The sequence below is a fragment of the Pagrus pagrus genome, assembly GCF_965226575.1.
Source record: "Pagrus pagrus genome assembly, chromosome: 17".
In the NCBI taxonomy this organism is placed as follows: domain Eukaryota; kingdom Metazoa; phylum Chordata; class Actinopteri; order Spariformes; family Sparidae; genus Pagrus; species Pagrus pagrus.
This window is the reverse complement of record NC_140201.1, coordinates 22,959,522-22,987,122: the sequence shown is the minus strand read 5'-3', so window position 1 is coordinate 22,987,122 and position 27,601 is coordinate 22,959,522. Positions and strand designations below refer to the sequence as shown.

At 40.6% G+C, this 27,601-nt stretch overlaps 1 protein-coding gene across 2 annotated transcripts in view; it reads left to right on the top strand.

Moving 5' to 3' along the window:
- The window catches only part of trappc9 (trafficking protein particle complex subunit 9), a 209,979-nt gene that overhangs the window by 103,600 nt on the left and 78,778 nt on the right, over positions 1-27,601 (top strand). For both annotated transcript variants that reach the window (XM_084379821.1, XM_084379820.1), the window contains 2 exons: positions 3,179-3,321; positions 13,474-13,584. In XM_084379821.1, coding sequence (XP_084235947.1) covers positions 3,179-3,321; positions 13,474-13,584 — 254 coding nt within the window. The remainder of the gene's footprint in view (positions 1-3,178; positions 3,322-13,473; positions 13,585-27,601) is intronic.

The window sequence follows — 27,601 nt, the reverse complement described above, 5'->3', positions numbered from 1 at the left end:
ATAATTGCTGTGATTCTCTGTATTGGAAAGTTACCAAAAGTTTCTGGCACAGTTCCCCCTCCTTATCCCAAAAGCAAGGAGGGTTTGCCCTTTTCAGTACATTTGGGGTTTTGCTGTTATGGTCTAATTTGGTCCGGTAAAAAACATTGTTGTTCTAACCCATTTTAGTCGAAACCACGGCCACTTCCTTATAATGATGGCCTTGACTGCTGCTGTCCCATGGAAACCACGCACATGTGGGTCCTGCTACAGCTGTAGTTGCTCGGAAAATAGCGATAACTGTCACTGAATTCGATGAATTTACTGGTAATCAGACCACGATGGAGACAAGAATTAGCTAGCTAGCAAAGCTATTTCTTAACTTTGACTGTAGTCAGTTGGAATTTTTGTTATGTTAATTTATATTCATGACAGCAAGTGAAGGGATGTAATGTGAATGAGTTGTGGAGGCTTTCATCCTATGGAAGTGGGCATAGTTTCATCATGGGGGGGTGGATAGATGATGAATGTGGACAGGTATGACCAGAAGCATATGGTGGCTAAGGTTAACTAATGTTGGCAAAATTTTGTTACCGAGTCAGCTTACTTAATGTGTGCTCCACACTTGCTACTGTTACAGTACTCTTAGCATTTAGCGTAATCCCGTAACTGTAACTTTTAGCCATAGAGTGACATAGTCTAGCTTTAAGGATCATCATGTGTCAACAAGTGTTCCAAGTGATACTTCATTTATTAAAATGACAGAATAATCTCCAATGCCATGTCCCTCCATTTTTTATTACCTTTTTGTTTCCTGTTCACTTGTTGGCTAAATACTGCAAGACATTCAACTTGAACATAAAACGGCTCATGCAGTCTGGTTATCGGCCATTGTGACCACCTTAATCGAACTGCTACCTTAATCTAGGCATTCTCACTAATCACGTTGTTTGTATGCATGTGGCGGTAATGCATGTGTGCAGTCAGGCCGTTTGCTGAGGCTGTGTGTTGCTACTGGTCTACTCCTAACATTGTCAGCTCATTACAGCAGAGCCTATTTTTAGCCCGGTGCGATTGAAATAGGGTCCTGAGGGGGCCGAGAGCAGAGAGCGGGATGGAGAGGATTGAATGAAGGAGCAGCTCAGGGTCGGCCCCCGGTCTGAACAGGGAATCGGGGTGCACAGCCACTCTTTGCTAGTGTCGCTGAGACAACCGGTGTTCCTCAAGAGGATCATGTTGAGGCTATTAGTACCACAAAGACATCCAACAGATCACCCATCTGCATGTAACACAGCACTCGACTGCTCAAAAGAAAAATGAGTTAGCATATTTTATGCTCTGATAAATCATCAATATAAAATATGTCAGAATATATAAATATACCACTAGTGTTATTGTTATGAAGCAATATGTCACCCACTGAATGAAGGTCTGTGGCAATATCAGGCTTTCGCAACACAGACAATATTGTTAGAACAATAAACCGTTTTTTTTTTTTTTGTTGTTTTTTCATGGGATTTGTTGATAATAATTAAATACCAAAACAACACCAGCCGTATCCTTTCACCAACAGGAGGGAACGTTGTTACAGAGAAAACAAAACAGACTTTAATGGAAATAGCCTTCAACCAGTGTCTTTCCTGAAGGAATCTGAGCGTTTTCAGTCAATCAATTCAAATGAGATTCATATCAATGTGCTGTTCCTTTTATTCTGTTGCCAGCGCAGCATGAGCCAGTCCCTTGCTCGCATTGTAGGGGCTGCTGCTCTTCCTCCACATCCAAAGCAGACTGGCTCCTCTGTTTACCTTCTAGGGAAGACAAATAGTCTGGAAAATGGTATTCAGAGAGGAAATGAGGATTTTAATTTAAGCTTTATGAAATATTCCATCCTTAAAATAAGCATGGTAATGATATTAAGGTCAGTGTCTTCACAATATCAGATGACTTACTGTAAGCCTCGTCTGTCGTATAATACATTTTGTTTGTAACCCGTAGTACCTCTACACCAAATAATAAGCTACAATACAATAAGATGAGATTAATGTTCATGAAGGGAATTTATTGTGAACAACAATAAGTAGACTGCAAGTCTACAGCCATGCTAGTGGCTCTGTGCGGTTGTCAGTCTGGACCGTGGTTGAGGACTGACCCATATTGCCATCAATACAACCATGCTGCTAATGTGGCTAAAAATAATATCATCCGAAAATGCAAGGGCAAGGAAAATATAATAAAATTATTCATGTGAATGACATGAAAATATAACAAGGGTATAAAATAAAGCCTGTTCGTTTTGAGATAAGTGAAACTTTGGAATTAAGGTGCTTGGTCTACAATGATAATAATCCTCTCTAATGTTTTCATCTCTCTGTGCTCAGTGGCTTCTGTCATTAGGTTGTAATAGGCCAGCCGTCTAGCCAGCAGGTTCTGAATCATTCCACTTGGCGCTTTGCCCCCCCATAGGAGGATATAAAGAGAGAAAATAATCAAGGAATCAGTGAAATTTGTTCTGGAAAGGAGCAGCCAGTGCCTCCATCAGCAATATGTGGAAAGATGATATGATATAGGCTGCATAGGAAGAAAAGCGGGACCTTGGATGCTCCTTTTACCCCGCCTTAGCCCAATGCCTGAGTCAGCTAATACTCCCTCACCATAAACTGCCACTTTTAATTTCCCCGTCCTTCGCCCACTTGGCTGCTCGTCCCGTGCCCCCCCCACAGAATACCTCTGAGTACCTCTGAGTAATTCTGTGTGTCCACTTTCCTCCCGTCACTGTGGAGCACAGCCAGCAAATCCCACCCACTGCCCCCACCCAGCACCCTCCCTTCTCATACTGTTTTAGGATAAGATACGTTGATTCTGAATCATCTGCTTGGAGCCAACAATCACGCCCTCCCCGCTCCTCAGGATTTCTCACTAGTATGTCTCCATTTCATTAAATAGCACAATAGCTGTGTTGTTGTGCATTTATTATTTCACAGCATTGATTTTGATGTATTGATCTTAAAACACACTGGTTGGCTGATGGAATGGCAGGACACAACATTCTGGCTGTGACCTCTGGCCCCAATCATACTCATTCTTCCATGCATAAGTTCCTTTGAATAACAGTTTTTGTTTGGCTTAATCAGCTCTTCAGTTTAGTACACTGTCAAAGCAGCTTGACCTAAATTCATATCCTTTCCTTGTGCTTTTGCAGACTTTGGAAGCAGTGTTGAACTTCAAGTACTCAGGAGGAGCAGGCAAAGTGGAGGGCTACTACAGGGAGCTATCTTTGGGAGTCCATGTCGACGTGGAGCCGTCTGTTTTCTTCACCAGAGTCAGCACCCTCCCTGCAACCAGGTAACACACAGAATTACCCTGTATTCTCTATGGGTTTTTATGGTCCAAGTATTGTACTGTATGTCTGCTTTGGGCTCTGTTTGCTAAATAAAGAATAATTTCAAATCCATTTAAATACAATACTCACATTTCATATGTACAGGGAAAGTGATTGGTCGCTTTCTATAATGGCCACTGTCGTAGAGTGACTGCCCTGATACAAATGATTATCTTGTCCTGGGCATGAGCAAGACTATTGGCAGCCCTGGTTCCACCACACATTAAAAGTGAATGTAAGTGAATACAGCTTTTGTTTTTAGCATTTCGGCCATGAAATGAATAGCAGGCCTGAAATTTTTCGAAAATTTCCAGCAAGAACCATCAAAGTTTTCTCAAAAGTTTTTTCTTCATATCACTTTTCTTTGACCTAATTTAGTTGATTTTTGGCCACCAGGGGACAGTAAAACACGATGTAAACACAAGACTGACTTATTATCACCAAACAAAGTTTCTAGCAAACAGTTGGCAACTTAGTGGATCAACATTAGCCTTTGTTTAGGTTGTACCTGACCATCGGATGCATGGAAGTCTTTCTAGAAATATCTGACTCTTTAGCAGCTAGATGCTACACTATGGCTTTTTTCCATTACATCTGCCAGCCTGGCTCTACTCGGTTTGACTTGGCACGGCAGCCCTGGTCACGCCCGGGGTTTTGCATTTCCTTCACATCTGGTTATCTGCTTGAAGGTGCATCTAAGCAATGATGCGCTTGTCTATATACCTGCAGTACTATCCAAGAATCACTTCTAAACAAAGTGGCTCCGCTAATTCAGTTACAAAGTCACTCAATCTAAAGAGATTCAGTTAGAAGCTACAAACGTGCTGAGAGCTGAATACAGACTTTTAAAAAAAGTCTCTCTCTCAGGTTTCCTGCACAGACATGAGTTGAGTATCGATTTGAGGGGGAGATGAGTGCTTGTTATAGGTTGGCTGCAGTCGCGAGACGGCTCAACTCGGTGCAGTAAAACTGGTAATGGAAAAGCAAATCAGGATGGCTTGGTTTGACTCAGCGCAGCCAAAAGTGCCAGTGGAAAAACAGCATATGTTCACCAGCTAGTCACCAACATTTTCTGTATTTTGTTTCACATACAGTGAAGTTTTTCAAGACTTTTAAAAAAGCCTCCTTCTGCTGCTGGGCATGATGTTTATTAGAGTGGAGTTGCCTCCTGAAAAAAACAAAAACACAATGATCAAAAAGAGGCTTAAAACCTTCTGGAGAGCTAAGCTCAATTATTATGTCTATGGACTCTCTTTGTCTCACTTACTGTACACTACTACTCCCATCATCCTCCATCATTCACTGAACTGAAATTAAGCGAAATAACCTTGTGAATGAAGACTTTTATTTCCGAGGTCACGAGGTTTGTTCCTCAGGAGCCAAATTCAGTCAGTCTGATTCATATTTAACGATACCTGCTCACCAGTGATAGATGAACTGTTGCTCTGAAAACAAAGTGTTTTAGTTGACCTTACTCCAGACTGGGTTGGCAAAGCTATATCTGTCCAATGGTAACAGCACTGTGCCTCTGTTTTGTTCAGTGGCTCTCCATCAGTGTCTATAATCTGATGAAACTATGACCCTGCATTCCATTTTTGTGCTTTTTTATTTGTTAATTAAAGACAGCCATTGTAAGGTAGCAATACTACTCAGCCTTCATTGGCGCACCAGCAAGGCTACAGGAAAGCTACCTCGCAGTTGCTCCTTTCCCAATAAATGGTGATAAATCTCAATTCTAAAGCTTCTTTTTATCACACATACGATGATACAAATGCAGCATATTTTTTTTTCTCTTTCTCGAGTGAGTGAATAGATATCGACCTTCTCTTTAACCACTGCAGCAACACTCTCACTGTGACATTATTGCTATCAAAACCAGAAGGCTTAGGAATGGTATTTTCACTGCCAGGTCAGATAGTGGCAGACGTGAATGGATATTAAATGGATACTCATTCTTTTCTAATGCGCTCACGTTCTGTCTCTCACGCACATACTGTACAAATTCAGTCCTGCAGACACCCTCGCACATCCTCTCTCTCTCACACACACACACACACACACACACACACACACACACACACACACACACACACACACACTTCTCTTGTCTCACTTCACTCCACTTCTCAGCTCCCCAAACCCCAAGCGAGGGAGACAGATCGTAGCCGAGTAATGGCCACTTGAGGTGAATCATTAGCTGTAATAATATCTGCAGTTAAAGCCATCCATCTTGGCTCAGTGCTGATACAAATGCATACATAGAGATGCTGCACTAGTGGCTATACCACCACCCTGTCATTGCAACCCCCCTTTTACCTACCGCTATGGCACCCTTAGCACTCTCTGCCTCATCACACTGGCATATCGTATCAGTATGGCGGCTCTCAAGCAAATCTCAAAATATTTGAAAGTTTTGAAAAGTTGAAATTGAGACCTTGGAAAGGTTTCAGGAAGATAGATAAAGTTCAAATGTATAGCTCAATATCACAGTTCGTGGGTTTTTAAAGGGACATCAGTGACCAGATATCTCGACCCAGGACAACCTGTCTAAAAATACATGGAAGAAGTTCCCCAAAACCTGAGCACATAAGCAAAAAGGAAGGAACCTCAAGTGCCAAGTCTTCAAAAGATCTCCCCTCTCAGTGGGGAGTTTCTCTCGCTGGTTTGAGGATGTAAAGACGGAGGCTGTCATTTCTTTTGGATTAATGGATGGATTAAAGGAATGCGTGGAAAGCAAGAATTATTTTTGCACCGTAAACATGAAACTTTGGACTTTGGTTCAGCAAGGACGACACAGTTGCAAATACTGAACAGCTCCTGATAGAAACTATAAGCTTTTATTGTGCCCGCTCCATACAAATAGATGCATGATAAGAATGGGCGCTGAGAGCCACCACGTATAACAGCAGAGGAGAGGGAGAAAGCAGAGGAGTGTTTGCTCTCATTGGCTGTAGCTGGTTCATGGCTCCCTGACCCCTCTGCGACTTACCCAGATATTTAGCCTGCTAGATATCCAGCAGATGTCTGCGACACGTCGGCGAGCAGTCCCTGAGCTCCCAGATCATGTCTTTGAACAGTTCACACATACCGATCACCATCCATGGTAGCCCGCTGATCTGACTCTGATCTGGGACTTGACTGTCGGCAAGCTCCAAAAGCCATTGAAAGTAAAGTGCTCCAGCTCAGGTGTTGCATCAACTACTATTAAATAATTTCCAATGTTGCTCAACCCCTGTCCTGCCAGCAGTTACATCTGTGAAAGTGTTGGTTGGAAAAAAAAAAAAAGAAGAAAAAATATCCCTTAAACCCAGACAATACTGAAATATAGATGAAGCATGTTTTCAGTAAAACCTGCAATAAATGGTCAAAACACCTGAATGTTTAATAATGCGCTCACTTTTCAGTTTAAAACATGTTTCAAACGATGACAGTGATGGTGTGCGTGTGTGTGTGTGTGTGTGTGTGTGTATCACCTTATCACTACCAGGCTTGAATATGAGATGTTGAGATGACCTTAGTACTCGAATTAACATGAACTTTTTCCAATTTAATCACAATCCTCAATTACACATCCAGTTTTTAGAATCTCATGCTTCATACATAATTTATGAGAATTTCCTTTGAATTTCCCCCCCGGAGAGATAGACATTAAAGTCCTTTAACACACTTTACTTGTTGAGATAAGTACTATTGAATTTCTTCTTGGCTGCGAGTTAAAAGGGAATTTGGAAGTGGTTGTATGAAATTGCTCAATAATACAGCAACTTATCCTTTCGATCTGTTTTTGTTTCTCTTTCTCTCCCTCCGTCCCTCCCTCTCTACCTATCTATCCACCCAGAGGTAGGTAGATCTATCCACCCATTCTGTCTCTGTCTCTCACTCTCTCTTTCTCTGTTAATTTAGTATTTGAAAGTCCTTCTTCTTGTACCAGTGTGTGATGTATCTGTGGTATCCTCAGTTCTTTAAACATGCAGTAGTACAGTACAGTTACTGTAACAGAGGAAGAAAACACTCTCTCTGAAATGTTAACATTCCCTCTCTACGTCTGTCTCCCTTGTTCTCTTCCTTAACCACTCTTTTCCGTTTCCTTGTCTCATTATCTTGCGCCACACACTGTATCTTCCTCTCCCATTTACTTACTCTCTCTTTCATCCTGAATCTCTTTCTCTAAATCCTTCTTTTCATTTGTTATAAATCTCTTTTCTCTCTATCCTTTTTTTTCTTGACATGCCTCTCTGCAGCACCATTCTCCCCATATTTCTGCCTTTCTCTCTCTATAACTTTTCCCTTATACTCTTATTTTCTTGTTATGCCTTTGCGGTATTCCTATTAAATTCATGCAGACATTACTCTGAAGAAAGTATTGCTATGTATAAACCATTATCCAGTTTCCTAACAAAATAAATCAAATTATTGAAAGACACATTTCACTTTAATACTAATCTTTATCAAACTATATCTGAGTTAAATAAACATTTAGAAACAGTCTGGTGCTGGTTATGTAAGATTTAAATCCAGGTAACAAGTGGATTTGATGTATGATGCATCTTTGAAAATGTTCATCAGTGCAGTTGGTGGCTACTGAAGGAACACATACCTGCCACCTTCAGATGGTTAATCACCTGAAGGGGATTCCTTCATACATGCCAGCTGTTGTGGTTGTGGAGGAAAACTTGTTGTCAGCTCAGTTAGTTGTTTCTACTAGTTAAAGACATATGGTGAAATTGAAACAATCAAGCAAAGCATGAACAAAAGTGTTTGGCAGCTGACATAAAACGTGGTAAATCTTTGCACCAAAATTACACAACCGGACTACCAGATTGCCACTGACACTTTCCTTTACTGTGTTTTACCTCCAGCTGTGTTGCATTGCAAGTCACTAAAGTACTAAAATACAGCTTCACAAAGCTGAAGCTACCTGTCCCACTTTACCATCTGAAAATGGCACAGAGAGAGTCACTGGTGTGCCCTCATAAAAATAGGTGAAGCTGGAAACTTGGTGATATACAGAAGTGTGTGCTCCATGCAACATATTTTGACCAAACATGCTAGCACCTGCCAGTCACAATAGCCCAACAAGATAATTTGCTGCCATCTGCCACCTATCTAGCAGACTTGCTCACTTGCTAGCTCCCAGCTACAGTTTGCTTGCTGTCCCTGGCTATCATATGATCCCTTTCACACTGGACATAAAACCCACACACACCCACTAACATTTCGCTATTGTGTTCAGCTGAAAAGGGTACAGGCTGTGATGAAACATGACACCCGGGTGGACACGCTATTTTTTGCCATATTTCCGGTGCAATGCTGTGACTTTTTACTTTCAAATTGAGGACGTTGGCACATATATACCTGTCTATCCTTCTCTGTTCAAACACCGCTTCTGAACAATTTTCAGTCAATGCATTAATGGATAATACAACAGTATAATCCACGACAACACCACAAATGAAGGCCTTAAAATGACCATAGTTATCACCACCTCTCTGAAATAGCCTTTACAAATAAACATTTGATGTTTCTGATTGGAAGTATTTCTTAAAGGGCGACTGTGAATGCGTTACACTTTAACCCCCCGCACTTTGTTTTGCTCTCTCTGACTTTCTACACCGACTGACTTTCTACTATTTCTTCAAATGCTCTCTCCTCTCTTTGTCTCACTGTTTCTCAGCTCCTCTGTCCGTTCTTTTTCATCTCAGATCTGTTTTTTCCTTTCAGCCTCCCTTCTGTTGTGTCTCTTATGACTTCTTTCATTACTTCACTTCACATCTCTCCTAGCCTCTCCCCCACCCTTCTCTGTTGCTGTCTTCGCCTCAGTAGCTATGCATTTCTATACCTTTGCCAATGGTATCTCTCTCTTGCCATATATAGTACAGACAATACATTCTTGCCTTCTCACATAGGGCCATATGTAAGGTGACAGCTCTGTTAAAGAAAGTGACTGAGAGCCAGGATGTGTGAATTACTCAGTGATCCATACTATACAGGGAGCTGTTAAAATCCCATTTGCTCAACAGTGTGTTGCCCTGGAAAATGCATTGCTCTACTGGGAGACATGAACTGATCCTGTGCATCCTGTTTTTTTATCTATGGCACTGTGAGTAATTGTAACATTTTGCAGCTCCTATATGATCCTATATTTCCTATGGAAATGTTTGACATCACTTCCTATTGACAAACGACAGAGTTTCTGGATTAAATGTAGCTTTTCAATCTTTTTTAATTTTTAATGTTTTACTCCAAGTATAATTCCCTTTACTGTAACTCCATTATTTCGGGGTAGAAACAGAAATCTCAGAGACAGATATACTCCAACTGGGACAGATAAAACCAAGTCTTTGTAAATGGCTAAATACTGTGAAAAGAGAAAATGTGCTTTTGGGTGAACTGGCCCTTTAGTGAGTGATCATTCATGATTTGATTTTAATTCATAATTTGACATAGTGCACATGCTGACAAGCTGGCAATTAGTTTTGAGCAAATTTTCACTTGTTATTAAATCTTTAAATGTGGGCATAAAAGTAAAGTCAACTGCCCCTCACTGGCTCCCGTAGCTAAAAATAGCCTATCATTGGCACTACTCTAAACCCAGCCAGGCTAATTAAGTCCATTACATCTTGTGTGCGGGGAATATGTCACGTTTTTGTGCCAGAGTACGGCTGCAAAATCAGCACTTATTGATTGCAGATTTGCAGAATTGACTGAGGCGTGGGGCCAGCTCCATTGATCTCTTCCCACAGTGTGTTCCATTTTCACCATCCAGTACCTCACAAAAGCAGTGTCCCCAGTCTCAACTAAAGCCCAGTCAGTGTCATTGGCTCGATTCGCTCTCTATTGTTGATCTAGAGACACAGATGATCAGACTGTGGCCGTGGCATTTGTTTGGTTTGTATTGATGTCTTTTTGTGGTCTTGCCATTGAAATGTGTGGCGCCAGGTTTCATGGTTCATTTGTCAGTGTGGTTGAGTTCTCAGAAATAGACAGTGGCATTCATTAGCTTGCTTTCTCCCCCTTTGGTACACCACCAGCTGTACCTGGAATGATCTGTTGTAAAGGTCTCCTTCTCTGTTCATGACCGGCTCTTTGAAATTCATAATTTGCACTCAGCAACATGTGGTAGTTATGAAGTGACAACAATCTGTACCTCACACAGCTCCAGAGATATATATGTTCAAACACACGCAGCGTGTACAGCAGTTTGTGCTTCATTAAATGCACAGAAGGCAGAAGTATTGTTCATTTATTGACGGATGATTTACTTTGTACACTATGAGCAAGGACGCAGGTTCGATATGTTTTCACTTTGAAACACCAGGGATGACTTTGCTCCTTCTCCGCCTTGCTCTGTTCTTAAATAGGAATTTAAAAATTCACAGACTGAAATGGAGACAAGTAGTTTGAAACCCTATTGGCAGTTTTGAATTATTTATTTAGCTTGTATCTTGGTGCCCTGTGTAGTAGCTCCGCAGAATACTTATCAAAATGATTCACTGTTGTGAGTCAGTTCCCTGTAGTTGAAAAACATTATTTTCAGCTTTTGTCTACAGTAGTCTTGCACCAATCTCAGCAGTAACTGTTCTTGAATAAAGTTGTCCACCACTGTTCAGCATCATTTCAGACCTTTACTGTGGAAAGTCTTATCAAAATGGGCAAATCCACATTGTCTGTGCCTATATCCCTGGCTCTGCTCTGTCAGTTTATCTCAGGTACTTAGTGCATGAGCAATGAGCCTGTGTTTCCTAACCGGGAGGTCTGATTGATCACCTCAACTAAACGCCCTGGCCTATAAATCAGTACCCCACCCCACTCAGCCCGTTAATCATGTCTGCCAACAAAGACAACGAGACAATTAAAGAAACATGGGTAGGCCTTAAAAAAATATGCTCCTTTAATTGCCACAGCAGTTTATTAGGGACTTGGGCAGGCTCAACTTAAGCCTCCATTAACCCAGAGATTTAAGAGGCAAGAAGCTGGCTGGGGGAGGTGGGGGGACTTAGTGTGACCTGGGAAGATGGGGTGACGGACAGCATTTCATTTGTGCAAAAGACACATTTTTACATCTTTTCTTTCTCTTTTTTAATTCTAAGAGTTGTCTCAAAGAACTAAAGATTGTCCTTAAAATAAGTTTTAATAAATCACCTTAGTTACTCAGAACAATGTTTGTAAACTTAATGACTGAGCAGCTATTCAAAGTGTGCATATGGAATACCTTCGCCCAGTGAGGCTCTATCACTTTGCTTATGCTTTTGTCATGTTATGATTAGTTACTCTGTTTCACTACGTGTCATTTTCTCTTTTTTTTGATTTGTAGCTCATACGTTCTGTATTCTTTTAAATATTTCTTTTTTTTTGTTTTCACCTCCCTGCACCATGTTCACTTAATGTAGTGTTCCCATATTGTGCTCATTTTCAGATTTATACTTTATCTTGATTTTGGGTTTCTACTAGAAAAGGTTTAAATGCTTCAGTATTTAAAAAAAAAACAAAAAAAAACATTTCTTTCTCTAAATGCCCCATTTTCGCATCTTTCTCTTTAAGGCCCCCTTCACAAAAAGACCAGTCTGCTCTGATTGGTCACTGTGGATTGAGTGTTTTGATGCTTTCACAGTATTCATATAGCACCTAGACCCATGTTATAATAGTATGTATGGATTGTTATGATGGATGGATTAACATCAATGTAATGGTGTGTTGTTTGGTATGAAGTGTTTACTACATACCCAGTGGCGGCAAGACGGCATTGTGAAAATACAATAGGCTAGAATATAAGACTGCATTTCCTCCTTGAAATTATGCTTTTCAAAGCAGTGGTTGTATTATACTCAGGGGTTACAGACTTATGTGTTATTAACAACAACATATATTATGAATGGAAACAGTGTCTTGTCTAGATAGTGTTGCATTTTTGTAGCCTTATTGTTGCTGGAGTGTATTCAAAGCCGTTTACTCTAAGAGACTCACATGACAGAGTCAGTCAGCAGTGATATCAACCACAGAAGTGGACCAGCCAAGAACTGCTGGTGTCAAAGTTGATGAGGAGCTAAAAAAGAACACAGAAAGGTTCAAGGCTTTATAGGCTGTCCAAAACCTGTAAGCTTAACTCTTCCAAGAAATGGTGGAAATTATGTATAAAATGTAAAAATACCTCCTGTACATCCACAGAAACTGTTAATGTAACAGAACACTATCTGGATGGACAGTCTGTTCTGTTTCTGAGACTTTCATTCCTTTCATCCGTCATTACCGGACGAAAAACAACACCCACTTGAGGGTTAAAATTAACTCTTTGAAAATCCAGCATCATGTCTCCTGTCTTGATCTAAATCACAAATTGGACCTCTTATGATCTGCATGAGAAAAGCAGGTGCGGGATGATGTGGAGATGGCCTGCTCCAGCCAGGCCTGCGGGCCTGATGAAAGCACCGCCACCTTTGATGTTATGACAAGGACTGATGAGTACTTCACACCGTGTCTTCTCTTGATCTCATGCATTTGCTGTGTGCGTGTATGTGGCCGTGTATTTTTAGAAAGTAATTGTAACCTCATGCATAAAGTATAAACTCGCATACACATTAACAAGAAATTATGCATAGGTTATATGGGCAGCTGAGTCTCCATATAGAACATGAGTTATTGTAAGCTTTTTGTTATGCCTGTGTGTATTAGAGAGAGAGTGGATTTTTAATGACCATAAAATAATGGATCGTTTGGATCCGGAAAAAGCAGTGTTGGAAAAAAGCGACCTTTGTCTTCATCAGAAACTGGACAAGTGTTGAACTGAACATCAAAGTCAAATTAATAAATACCAAAATAAATAAATCTGCATCATTATACACCAAACTCAGAGTAATAAAGACATTGGTAGATATATTTCTTTGGGCGCTATCGGAGTGTTCTGATCACACGGTTAGCTCTGAAATGAAGAAGAGTCATCCAAACTGATTCATCAGTCAACCTCTAATGTGTATATTGTCCTAATAAATCTTTGTCTTGGTGCACATGGCTGTGTACCAGAATAAGCCTGTGCAAACAGAAATGCCATCTTATAGAACCTGATTTGAGTTTTTGAGTGGACAGAGGTTTTACACTTGTGTCCTTGTGTCTGTCTACAGCACCCGTCAGTGTCATCTGCTGCTCGACATCTTCAATCCAACAGAGCACGAGCTCACTGTCAGTGCCAAGAACAACCAGGACCTGGTTCTCCATGCCAGCGAGTGCCAGAGGTGAGCGGAAGCCGTCTCTTTCTATATATAGATATAAATAGTCCTGCCATGTCCCATATGGTGATAACTCAAAGCAAAAAGTCTTCCAGGTGTCAGGTTTGTTTACGTTCACTCTTTATTTTATTTTCTAAGCAAATACATCCGACAGCAACTGCCAGTTGTTGCTCAAAGCCAACCTTAAGTTTATGCATAGACATCCTACCTTACTCTGGATTGGAGCAGGGCAAATGGCTCACAGATTACCCCTCAAGTTTATGTCGTTATGGGTTTGTCTAACTTGCTTGTTTGTGGGCATCATCTATTGACTTGATACAGATAGGATCAGGATAGAATCTCATTTACAAAAGAAAAAAATAAGGGATCGGATTTGGGATTGGCCCAATCAATTTTATGCTAACCTTATTAGAATCTGGTACAAGACCTGTCAAAATGCTGTATTTTACACCATAAAACTCTGAACCTGTTCTACTGCAGACATTGTCAGTGAGTCAACCAAATAATTCATTGATAGTCAGCTGTTTCTACTACTAATATAAAACAGGCAGTTTTCAAATAATGAATAGTGAATGTGTAAGCCTTTGCTTTATTAAAAAGACATGCTTTGTGTTTATGTGACACTTTTCAGGTGCACTACACTGCTTATGTTGATTAAAACTGCAGGTTCAGTATCTTCTTTATAAAGGGAACGGAGGCAGGCTGTTTTAAAACCACATCAAACCCACTTTAGGATAAATCTTTTCACAGATACTATTCTAAATACTAATGCTAAAATATAAGAAAATTAGGCCTTCTTTGGGCCAAGTATATATTATGCAGCTGTATGATGTATGAAAATCTAAATATCACTTTGACACAAGGTCACATTGTATGGTGTTATCAGATTGTAAATATTCACTGACTCATATCAGGAGGTGGGGCACAAATAAAATGATCTAGAGACAGCATCTCCAGTGTTAAACCCTTCTAGTAGTATTTTGTTATGATAAAGTCATCCATGCTTTGAAATTGTTAAGTGGCAGTGGTGGCCTGAGCGTTTGAGAAGTGAGCTTGTGACAGGAGTGTTGCAGATTTAATCCCTGGATTGGCAGGATAAATCTGGCTGGGAAAAGTGAAAGGCAGTGCTTGTGGCTTCCTCATTACCAGCACTGAGATGCATTTAACCCCATCTGCTCCATTGGAGTCATCAGGTAGGGTTGGGTGATATGTGTAAATTTTCTAACCGGTCACCGCCAGCCCTGATATTTTTGCACAGGTGTGCACCAGCACGTGCGGTGGGTGGGGAATACACCATCCTGCTGATGCGCTACACTTACACCAAGAGACACTTGGTGTAAGTGCTCAGTTTTTAAACATGCGTATAGGTTTATTCACAACTCTTCAGGGTGAGTGATGGAGCTGCATTGCTCATCAACTTGCTCCGGTAACTTGCACACAGAGGCCCGCTCCCCAGGCGGTCTTCTGGCATTTCTTTGTGCTGGTCAGTTCTGCTCATTTTCGACTCCTTTCTTAACACAGTAAGAAAACCACAGATTTTGTTCCTATTTTTGGTGCATACAGGTTAATTATTTATTGAGTGAAACTTTCAAGGAGGCTCACCATTCATTTAGCAAAATAAAATGTCAAAAATAGACCAAAATATCGGCTCCAACAAACCAACCGGCAATTGGTTGAGCCTATCGCCGATACACGATAAAATCGTCCAACCCTATCTCCAGTTGTGAATGTGTTGAGGAAGTTCCTGTAAAAGGGAGCACTGCTCTCCATCAATAAGGAAAGGTTAAAAAAAAAAAACAATAACCCAAAAGCATCATTATAATTATAAACTGGAGGCAAACTTTGTTTACACCTGATCATGCAGGTGTGACAGCATATATGCACTGAGAGAGACTGACATGTGGTTTTGTTATATCTGACAAGTTGCTAATTGGACACTTATTGAACCCCAATTCTTTCATGACGGAGTTTCTTTTCTTTTTTCGGCTTCAGAGCTTCCTCACTATTCCATAAGAAGCTGCTAATTCACTTAAAAGACATTGTCGTATGAGAGTCTAAATGCTTTTACACTGTGTTTTCTTCTTTGCTTAGTATACGAAATCTGTGGGAAATCCAAATTTGTAAAGGATATACAAGATCTGTTCATTTTTTAATCCGAAATAAGTAATTCCCCAATATGTCTGTACTGTTTTTATGTTATCCCTGACACACAGATATACAGTACATGTAGACACATCATCTCACTCTTGCTGTTTCTATAGATTACCTCAGCCTCTCTCTCTCTGTCCCTGCTTGTCGTTTCACTGGAAAGTGTCAAATTATGATTCCTGTCAGCGTTTTCTCTCCACTGCATCCTGTGCCACAAGCCAAGGTACACTGTTGGTGACTCACAGGCCTTTCTCCACAGGGGTGGAATGTTATTATTTGAGGGGAATTAGGGGGTGGAAAGGGACCTTTTCAGACAGAGCCAAGCAGCTCATCACTCAGCTCACTCCAAATAATCTTCCCTGTGCAGAAATGAACTGCTAAGATAAGCTTACTGGCATTTTGTAACTGTCATTTTCCCTGAAAGGATAACTTCAGAAGTCTCTTCAGAAGTGTATAGCTTCTAGAGACTTACAGTATGCTGTTTTCTTTAACCCTATATTTTAATACATTTGCTGGGTACAAGGTGATTTTTTTCAAGCATGAAGAACAACAAAACAAAAGAATCGAACAACATGATTGGTAACAATTTTAATGCAGTACAATGTAAGTATTTGTTTCTAGTGTTGGGGAGCAGTGATGCTACCTGTATTGCAGTGTACTGTACAAAGTACTTGTATGAAGCAAGACTATGTAACTTCTGAAAGCTAATCAGGCGTTCTTCTGACAAAAAGTTGTATTTAATGTTTTGCTGAGATCATTCATCTTATATAATCAGGTTTTAAAACATTATACAGCATATTAGCAGATTTCCCAGCATGCACTGTAAAGTTATTCTCGCACAATGTAGCACAGATTTTTCAAACTGAAACTGAATGTAATTGGAAGTACATTTTTAAGTGTTACCTTAATCCTTTTGCAAAACAAAAACAATATTAAATACACTTTACACAAGACATAGAATTAAGTTTATTGATATGAGGATCATAATCAACAGGATGTCAACAAAAAGTCACGAGTCATGTGGAAGTTAAGTATTCAATATGTATGTTAAGTATAACTTAGGTGTGCAAATCTGTTTAAGGATGTGAGTGTGCATGATGATGTTGTTTTTTTAGAATTACTTAATTAATCCCCCTTGGGGGTAATTACATTTATTCACCTTATCCTTAATTTATAAACGTGTTTTCTCAAGCTCAGTGAAGCTTTGACATTTTCAAATAATTATTCAACCTAAATTCAGTTAACTCCATTTTTAGGCAGTGGAGGAACTTTCAGTGCACCCTGCTTAGTTCAGTAAACTCAGGGTTTTTGTTGCCTTACTTTGTCTGGTACGCCCAGTAGCTTATGGTGTCTAAAATTAGCATATTATAGGTTGAAATTGTAGTGTAAGGTACATTACTGAGTCAGTTCATTGAATTAAATATATACTCCTTCACTTGTGCTATGGTTGCACAGTGTTTAAGCACCATTTACCATGATCCCATTATTGTCACGTGTGGCCACAGTGGGCACAGTTCAGTTACAAAGTCTCACTTTAAATCCATTTCACAGACGTGTGGGGGTACTTTAGCTATTAAGTCAAATTTCCAGCAGAAAGCTCTTTTCCATGAAGTGGCCGGGAAGCCTGACAAAATGCTGCATTGCTCATCACATATTCTTTTCAAAAGAAAAAAAAAATCAATAGACTGACGAGTCAGTGGTGTCATTAGTGAGAAAATCAAGGTAGAAGGTTATTACAGTTTAATTTCACTTTGATTATTGTGTAATGTCAGTGCCATTTATTTATATGATCAAACAACACTGTAGACTGGAGAGTCTGACCTTAAGATTTTTTTCCTCGTGGAGTGACAACTTGATAAATGAATTAGTTTGTTATTTGGCAGTAGATGTGTCTTGAGGGGGAAAAGCTTCAGTGAATCAGGCTCCTTCTCCTGAGTCACATATAGTGTAGCTTGCTACTTTCTTCAAAGCTGTGGTGTGGTGGATACATTATTTCCAGTGAAGAGTGGCTTGTAGTTGCACGGGCCACAGTTTCAAATTAGCTTCCACAATAACACTGCCTGTGTCAGTGTAAGATAATGTATTGTGGTCTTTTAAATTTAGAGAGGATGTTTTCCCAGCTGTACACGCTACAGACAGGTCAGGCTTTGAGTTAGTATAAGTGGTATCATACCCACAGTGGAATCACTGCTTAATGACTGCTGGTTAGGTGTACCACACTCCTTTCTTTGCTCTGCTCTGCTGTCAAGGGTTTTGTTGTTGTTGTTTTCTTTTGCTTCTAGTATTTCATTGAGTAAACAAGACACACCAGAGAATCAATGAATGACTGCCAAAAAAAGCACAATCATGCTGCTGCTTTGCCATTTTCAGGAGTCACTTGAAAGAGATTTTGATCTCAAGGTTCCATGCTGGTTATCCATTTACCACCCACTGTTCTGCCTGAGGAACACTCGCACTATGTAAAGCTTTGCCAGACTGTAAGTACTATTAAAGGTTGTAAGAATATGAACATGCAATCTATCTGGTGAGACTGGTCTTTTCAGTCATCATTAGATATTTTCAAAAATGGAAACAAAATAAACCTTAAATGTACAGATAACCCGGGGTACTCGAGTATTGATCTCAGTGCACACTATTTCTGCTCCACTACTTTTCAGGGAGTAATATTGGACTTTTTACTTTCAGGACATCAATCAGACAGACTAGTAACAAGTTACTTTTCAGACTAATGTTTTCCAGTAAAAACATGTGATAAGCCTTTAAAATCTTTGTCTGCACATAAAGTAACTTTGATAGCTAAACATGTAATGGAGTATTTAACATTGGTGTATTGGTACTTTTACTTGAGTAAATCATCTAAAGTACTTTTTTTCACTGTATCCAGAAACACTTCACAGCAGAGTGCCTCCAGACCTCCACCAGAGTACTGGTTGAAGGTTTCAATAAAATCAAATAAAACAGAAAATACCAAAACTGTTCTTAGACTCACGGTTGTCTTTGCAAGTTTCTGACTTCAGTCTTCTTCTTATTGTACAGTATGTTTGTTAGGTCTACAATCTGTCACTGTTAATAATTCCCCCAACCGCCAAGATTCGCTTCACCGATCTCTTATTGATACCATGATGCAGTCAATGTTATACATAAGAACTTTAAATGAAAACAGACAACTTTATTCTTTATTCTGTCATTTAGTCTATAACGGAGACGTGAAAGCATATAGAAATGGTGCCAGGCTGCCAGGCTAACTAGATTGCCAGTCAGGCTTCATTTTCCCGAGAGCTTTCGTTGGCAGACAAAATTGCATTGTGAAAGGGAAGTTTATAGGGAACCAGTCGAAATTCCGATGATGTCATTATTCTATTAGCATTACATTATGCAATCAACATTTACTTCATAGCGATACTTTAAAGCAGTAAACGTGTCTATTGCAAGTTTAAGTAGAGGTCAGAATACATAATGCACCAGTTGCAGAATTAATTAAAGAATCCTGTTTCCCTAGAAACTGATATTCTATGACACAATTTTCCTCTGAGGCAAAAGCTGTCAACTCTGGTAACAACTGCAGATGTATATATGGACTTACATGTCTTTTCTCCCCTTTGACTGACATTCCCTGTAGACACAGCCGCTGCCTTTGACTCCACCAATCTGTGCTTCCATCCTGTGGAGATCTCTCTTGAAGTCTGACAGACATAAATTCATTATCAGAAGATTAGCTCAGATCCAGCATATTGATTCTTTTCACAGCACATGATATTTCTGTAGGTACCCCTCTGAGGCAGAGAAAGTGATGCAGCCTCACTCAACAAACCCCTGCTCGGTTTTAGGCGACACGCTGATCATCTCCTTTGGCACACATCCAGCACATGCACAGAATATTCAGAGCGGAGTAGGTCTTTGCATACAGAGAGAGTCAGGGCCACGCACTCGTAGAACTCCGTCTGCTGAACCATATTGTGCTTGTCTCTTCAACTCATCTTCTCTTCATCAGATGGCCCTGTCATTTCGTATTTCTTTCCTGTTCTATGATGAATGAGGTGTCAGGCGCAAGATGTTTTCTGGAGTCTTCATCCAGGACTAGTGAAGCTAAGGCTTCAATCCGACAGTCGCAAAAATGACTCTGTCAATCATCCACCATTTCCTCCTACAACAAACGATTTTTAATCGTTTCCAAGGCTACACAAATAAAAAAGGCAGAGAAAGCCTTCTTGCATGGAGAGACATATAGCAGTTTGAACTGTAGATTTAGACTTGTGTCCAGATACCGGGAACATGAGGACAGTAGCAAGAAGCAGTTTCCATCATCTGTTACAGCCACATTTAAGTAGTTTTAGATAGCGGCAGCTTATAACTTATATTTATTGAATGTTGCTACTGAAAAAAGATCTTATTGGTTATTTTTGAGCAGTGACTTCAGTTTGTGGAACGTGTTTTCTCTCCATGTGAAGGCGACATGTGGAGAGTGGGGTGGGCAGGGTGAGTAACAGAGTGCTGCTTTCATCTTCTCATATCATTCACAGACATGTCTTTTACAAGGTCTTTATCCCCTTGATGGTGTTCTTTAATGGCCAATGAAAGAAAAAGTGAAGCACCTCAGAATACAAACAGTCACTTTGATGTTCAGGAGCCCAAAGGGAGCCCATAGATCGCCGCAACACCACACACTGATGACCAAACCTTTTTTCTTTTTTTTTGTCCATGTTTGCAGAACAGAGAGAAAAGGTCATGTACAGGATGCCTATCTGTCTTTTCTTGTGTGGTTAGATCTTCAAGATTTCCCTGGTATGACATATTTCTTTGAGAAACTATTAACAGTGTGAGATCCACAGGCTCGCATAAAGAGACGTCTGCTTTTGGACGCAAATTTGAAGCAATTTCCTTAATCAATTAGTAGACATGTAAACAATCATTGTTCGGCTATTCCTTAAAAGATGACGCAGCACAAAGTGCACATTTTCAGTGGCCCATAATTTCCACAAAATCCCAGTAAATTTGATACTTGGGCAAGACATTAAATAGCAGTTCCAAAAATGACACTTGGAACTCAAACTTCCCGAGCTCTGATCCAGATTTTTAAAGATTAAATATAGTAAATAATATTGCACGGACATCATTCAGCTTTTAACAAGACACTGAACCATCAAGATCACTTAAGCAAGACATAAAGCAATTACATAATGTTGCTTAATGTCTAAGCTAATTATTTCCTGTGTATACAAAAAGAGCTGCAGCTTAAACTGCTAAAAGCTGTTGCCAAGTAAACAACAAAAGCCTCCAGTCCAAGTGTTTTTTTTATGTACAATAATAAGCATACCTTTGGTTACATGATCAGGGTGAGAAAAGCACTGTAAACACCGGCTCTGATGGAACAGATGTCCCCAGAGATGCACAAATACTGTCGGCCAACTTTACCAACCCAGGGAATGTTCTTTCAATTACTCTTCTGGTGTTATCAGTGTATATTTTACCTCCTTTTTGCTTCATGATGGTGCTCCTGCTTTTGCATTAATTTGCTAGATTTCTGTAACTTCTACATAGATAGAGAACTTGGTTCCATAAAGCCAATCAGATCGTTGTATGAAGCACAAATGCCACGTCTGCAGTCGGGTACTCTGTCTAACAGCCAGAAAGCCGCCTGCTATGCTATTCAGTGTCTCAGACTCTGAATAACAACCAATAGTGGCTTTCCTGCTGATGTCACCTTCATGGTTCAAGGTTCAATAGTTGTCAGTCCACAACACAGGGTTGTACAGTTAAATGTCAGTTGTAGTCCCTTTATGCTACACAACAAAAGTATTTTTTAATGTCGGAGGATGACTTCAGGAGTCTCGCAACCTGAGAAAAAAAGCTGCATTCTGGTGGTACAGCAGTGAATACTTCTATATCTTTGGCCAGACAGCAGCAGGGTGAGCAGACAGTGGCTGGGGAGCGTGTTGTCTTTTGGTATCCTTTGGGCTCTGAGCAGACATCTCTCTTCACTGATATCACTGATGCTCAGTAGGTGGGCACAAACGATGTTCCGGGTGGTTTGCACATTAAGTCTGGTTTTGGAAAAATGACTAATTCACACTACGATTATTCCTCAGTGGCTGTTTTTTTTTTAACTTGAAAAATGATCAGCCTCTAATGGTCACTACTCTGCATAAACAGCATGTAAATTAGCACCGCTCTCATCACACTTTATGTCCTTTCATTTGAGGAAAGAGGAGTGATCCTGTGTACCGTCAGACAGCGCTGACCTTTCTGCGACTGGATCTTTGTTCTAATGAGCAAATTATGATGAGCCGGAGCAAATTAAAGTGTCTGTTATTAATGTGAAGTGAAAATAAGAAATGTTGTCCAAGATGTCAGGCTGGAAAATCATTTCCATAAAGCAACTTCCTAAGTATTGTAATTACGTGGGTTTGACTGCAAGTCAGTCAAATCTGTTAGTGTGTCCTTCTTTTGTATAGGATGGGTTTGATGCAAGTGTTTCAAAAGCATCTAATTATCAGAAGTGAAGAGCAGAGGCTCTGAGGCTCTTGTCTCAGGCTGTCAGCTGTATAAATATAACCAGCGAGAGAAGATGCTCGGTCACCTCCTTGTGATATGATCCCTCTCAGCCCATCATCAGCATATTCCAGCAGATTTCTCTGCACATTTCATCGCACAATCTCAATGGGAGTCATGGGTCTGCTCCATTGTTTTCTGTCCCCTGTAGTCCTTTCACCTCTTTATTTCCAAGTGAAGTTTGCATAGGTCATTACATGTTATGCGTCCACGCTGGCGATAGCTGTAGCCACAGGCGTTACTTTTTCTGGTTCTCTCTCCGTCCAATGGATGAACTGATTAGATTTTGGTGGTCAAAGATCAAGGACACTGGGACCTCCCGGTGTCTTATTCTTGTGCATGCAACATCTCAGAGACACATCCAGGGAACGCCCACTTGGACTCAAGTTGTTGTTCTAACAAAACTTGAGGAAGGTGCTCTTTGGTTGTGAATACAGAAGTTCAAAAAAAAAAAAAAACAAGGCACTTCTAGCGAAAATATATTTAAAAAGCAAACAACTATTTAAATGGTGATTTTATGCTGAATTCCAAAAAACATTGAAAATGCATGTTAAAATGGATTAACCACAGATTACAGTATAATAGTAGTTTTTCCTCCGTAGAAAGTGCTGATGTTTCCTGTTTCCACAGTAAGGTCTGAATATTAACCACAGTAATTGGGATATTGTTTCTGGTAAAAGACGTTTTACCTCAGTTTTTATCAGAATCAAGGCAAAAAATGGCTGTCGACAATTCTACAATGCTGGATACCTGTTTTCTTCTTGTAATGTTAGTGAACCGTCCCTTTAATCTTAAACCAACACCTTATGCAACACTTTAAAATTACTGTTGGCAAATATGTGAGTGGTTATTTTGTATCTCAGCATCATCTTTGAAAGCATAATATTTTTCATTGTAAAAACCGGCTGTGGATGCTCTCAGTCTTGAAAGTCATCTGGTGTTTGTTGTGTTGCCAGCAGCAGGTTGCTCTCAGACCCTCTTGATCCCAATCCTCTCTCTGTATCAACACTGCAGCTGTGTCTCCCAGGGGATTTAAACAGGCCTTTGGGGGTTTACATCCCATCACAAAATCAACCCCTCGATGCTAACTAGTCCCGTCTACTGTTCACCATTATCATTGCAGAGCCAGCTCAGTTAATACCCCCTGTGGTAGAGCGGGGAGTTAGAGCTCACTGCAGCAGTGTTTAGCCATGTCTCCTCTCCATTCGCCATGCCTTTTGGCTCTGCCGGATCGGTGCGCACAAGGGCAGACACGCCTCATTGCATGAGCTTTTCAAACAAAGCTTGTTTCCATGGTGACCACCTTTCCCCTTCTTGTGCTACTTTTTATGGCAGCAGAGCACATAATGCATCTGCAGTCAGTTATCCCATCTTCAACAGTCCCCGCCTCCTGTGAATATCAACATTTGATTATTTTTTCACAACTTGCAAATTAGAGCGACCTTTTCTCACTCCGTCCAAATAGTGTACATGCTCATTACACGGACAATATTGTGTCCGATATTAAAAAAAAACATACTTGTATCGGCTGAGGATTGGGGATACAGTAGAAGGAATATTTTTTGACAGAGATGAGCGCTGACTGCTGAGATGTGCATCTGCTGCTGCTCGACCTCTCCCTGGGATTCAGCCACACACCACTGTCATATTTTCTCAGCACCGGCAGGAGATTTTTTCTTTCTCTCCGTCTCACATTTTCTTGAAATAATGTGTTCCCTAGGGGGCGTTTTAGCCCCGTTGGCTGTCTGGAGATGGGTTAGTTAAGGTGCGAGAACATCAAGATCTTTTTCCACTCACATGTACTATACAAAACTGCACTGCTAGAATCCAGCTGTCTCGACCTTTCATTGACACAGTTATATTGTTGGTATTCTAGCAATCGTCACCATTCATATAGATGGATAAAGCAGATTTATATGACTCACAATCATTTCCCTCTATACTATATCGACCTTAAAGTTATGTTAAACCCAGTTCTGTCATTGGATTATCCAATTTACTTACACTAACACTTATATCAAAGTGTTATTATTTACAACCTGCAACGTCCCTGCTTCAAATCCAGCTGGGTCTTTTGTTGCATGTCATTCCCTTCTATCTCCCCGTGCCCTGCCGCTCTCCACTGCGCTGTCTAATAATGGCAAAATGCCCCAAAACGAGCTCCTGGGTTTCAGCAGCAGAGACAAAAATAGCTCATTCTGTCAACCCTCGTAATAGTCTACAAAGCCTCATTTTAAATGACAGCCAGCACATTATATGATTGTCTTCACAGAAGCATTCTTCGATACCTATCCGCATACAGTAATTGGCAGTAAGAATTCACTGCAGCTCATAATATTGAGCGAGACGGGGATGGATGTAGCGTCGCTGCCTCTGCAGCCGCTGCATACAAAGGGTTACACGGAGTCAGCCGCAGTCTAAAAATAGACTGTTGCTCTCGCCTGCCTCTGCACAGGCCTCTATGGATCTCCGCCCTTAAGCTCTTGCACGTGAGGTAAAAATAACCCTCTTCGTGAAAACATACACACACACACACACGGTACGCTCTTCACTCTCAGCTTCTCCCCTGTGACATAACACAATCGCTGGCTGTTAAAAAAAGATGCAAAAAGGCTCTGATAAAATGTTGGGCTGCAAATGATTTGCTTTTCTGTTCTGCAGCGTAGGACATTATTCAAACAGTACACATTGCTCACAGCGTGCTCGTGGTCGTACAATAGAGAGAACCTGCACACATTGTAGTAAAAACCACAAGACAACTAAAAAACCTCCCACACAAATATGTTGAATACCTTTACAGTCATTGCAGCATAGTAGTAGCTACAATACCACAGCAAAGGAGTTGACCAGGACCAAGCACGTGCACAGCTCAGAGGTGTTTGAGCTCACTGTTATTGTGTGTCCGTGGCATCGTTTTTAGACCTCACAGTCGGACTGATTCATGGCTTTGCGGTGGTCAGATAAAAGCGACACCATATGCTTTAATGTGATTATCATGTACTTTTGGTCTGAGGCAACACAGCATTTAATTAGGAAGGGGTCATTTCGCCGTGACCGGCTCATCCTGAGCTGGTGTTATTACTGCCATTAAAAAAGGCTTCACTGCCACAGCTTATTGCAGGACGGTGGTAATTAGCAATATGGTGTCAGAAGTCACACCCGCTGGACAAGATGATATTTAGTGATACGGTCCTGGTTTGCTTTTAGATGCTATTTAGCAGAGAAATTAGGTGAAAGTGCGAGCTCGAGCTTTCTGCACAAAAAATACCTGTCTGTTTATTTTGTTGGTGCTCTTGGACTTACATTGTGCAAAATGGATAAGGTACTCACTGCTGTAATTTTTTTTTTTCATTTTCCTTTGTTGGCTCAGTTGTAAGCAGTGCTATTTTAGAACATGAAGGTCATTTGTTCAAATCCATCATATGACAGTTGGTATGTTCCCCCCATGTACACTGGTTTTCTCCTACAGTCCAGGACATGCATGTCAGGTGAGCTGGACTCTCGAAATTGCCTGTAGTCACGTGTGTTGAATGTGTTTCAGTGATGAATGAAGCTGTTTGTGTGTTCATCAGTAAATTGCACATAATGCATTAAAACATGACGTAACACTAAGTGATTAAACACATAGCCATGCAAGTGTTGGTTGTGCTGGCCCTCCTCCTGGTTTTCTTTTATACTCAACTGCCCATAGCCCAACTTCTGCTAAATTGCGTGTGTTATGGGTCCCACAATAGGAAGTGAATGCAGAGGCAGAAGAAACCAGGGTCAGGAGCTTAATTAAAAAGTGTATCCCCTGTTTAAATGTCTTTATTTTTCTATTAATTGCAAAATAGGTTTGTTTGTGATTAATTTGCACAAGGACACGAGGTGTCTCTGATATTAGTGGCTAAGTCAAATTGGTGGTTGGTCCATGAGCCACTAAAGAAGTAATAATCCCCTCTTCTCATCATTGCAAATCCCGTGAGGCCTTTTCCCCTTCAAAATTATGTGTATATTTAATCTAACATTACAACACAATGAGCAAATGTTTCTATTAAATTTATCAGTGGACTGCTTAATGACAACACATAATGTTTGCACTGGCCGTTTCTGCAAAATGATCAAGTTGATCTTTTTTTCTTTTTTCTTTCCCCCATACAGTGTCTGCTCCTGGGAACTGGGAAGCGAACAGTAACTTTTTTTAGTGTTCTGTGTTGGCAACAAGAAGCACTTAGTGGAGGTAGAGTTTATAGTCCGATCTGAGGCATCAGACAGAAAGTGTTGAATTTTTAAAAGTTACGCAAAACTGCAAGCTTTCTTTAACTTCAACCAGGAGGTTTAGCTTCCACTGTCAAAGTTCTGCGCTTTGCATGGCCGACCATTTATCTCTACGGCATTAAGGGGTGAAACACTTTCTAGACTGAACTAAAACTTGCCTGCAGTGTTTTGTCTTCAACGTATTTGACAAAGCAAATTACTTTTACTAATGAACATGTACTTTATAGGAGACGAGGTTGATTGTGACAGTACATACTAGTGTTCCAACCAGAATATTATTCACTCAACACAAATATTTTGGTAGGAACCTTTCAAACATGCACAGCAGAGGCATGAAAATAGCACAGATCATGACTGTGCCTTATGCTCTGTGCTTTCAACTTGCTCTGAGCATCACAGATCTCTGTTCCTCACCTCTGCTTTGCCGGTACTCCCCCTGAGAGTCAAGCTTATTGTGAGTCATCAAAATACCAAATGGATGCGGGCTAGAAAACAAAAAAAACACTGTCTACACCTGACAAAAATATCACCTGGCCAGTGAAAAGCCCTGTCGACTCACATACTGACAAGAAAACAGACCTCTCTATCAGTATGCATAGACACGAATTACATGACTTATTCCTGCAGATCTCGCTTTCATCTGTGCATGTCTTGGTTGGATTTATTTAAACGCTAACTGATTCACAGCTATCCCATCTGAACAGATAGAAATTTGGATGAAATCGTCCTACCTACCAATCCATCAATCCAATCTCCCATCTACCCTTGCCACCTTTCTCGGCCAGGGAAATGAAGGCCAAGCAGGCTGTTATCAGCGAGGGGCTGGAGGGAGGCAGGGAGATGCCATGGATTGGGAATTAGGTCTAGAGATGTTGCAGGGTGGCCTCAGCTCAGCAAACAGGTTGTTATTAAAAGCCTTGTAATAGGCTAGATTACCCTCCAGATATGGCCTAATCCTTGAAAGACCTCACAATCAAATCAATTGAAAAAGAAGATGGTGGGAGTGGTGGTGGAGAGCTCGGACTGTTAACGCTCTCCTGCCTCAGTAAGGATCTCTTTTAGGGGTGCT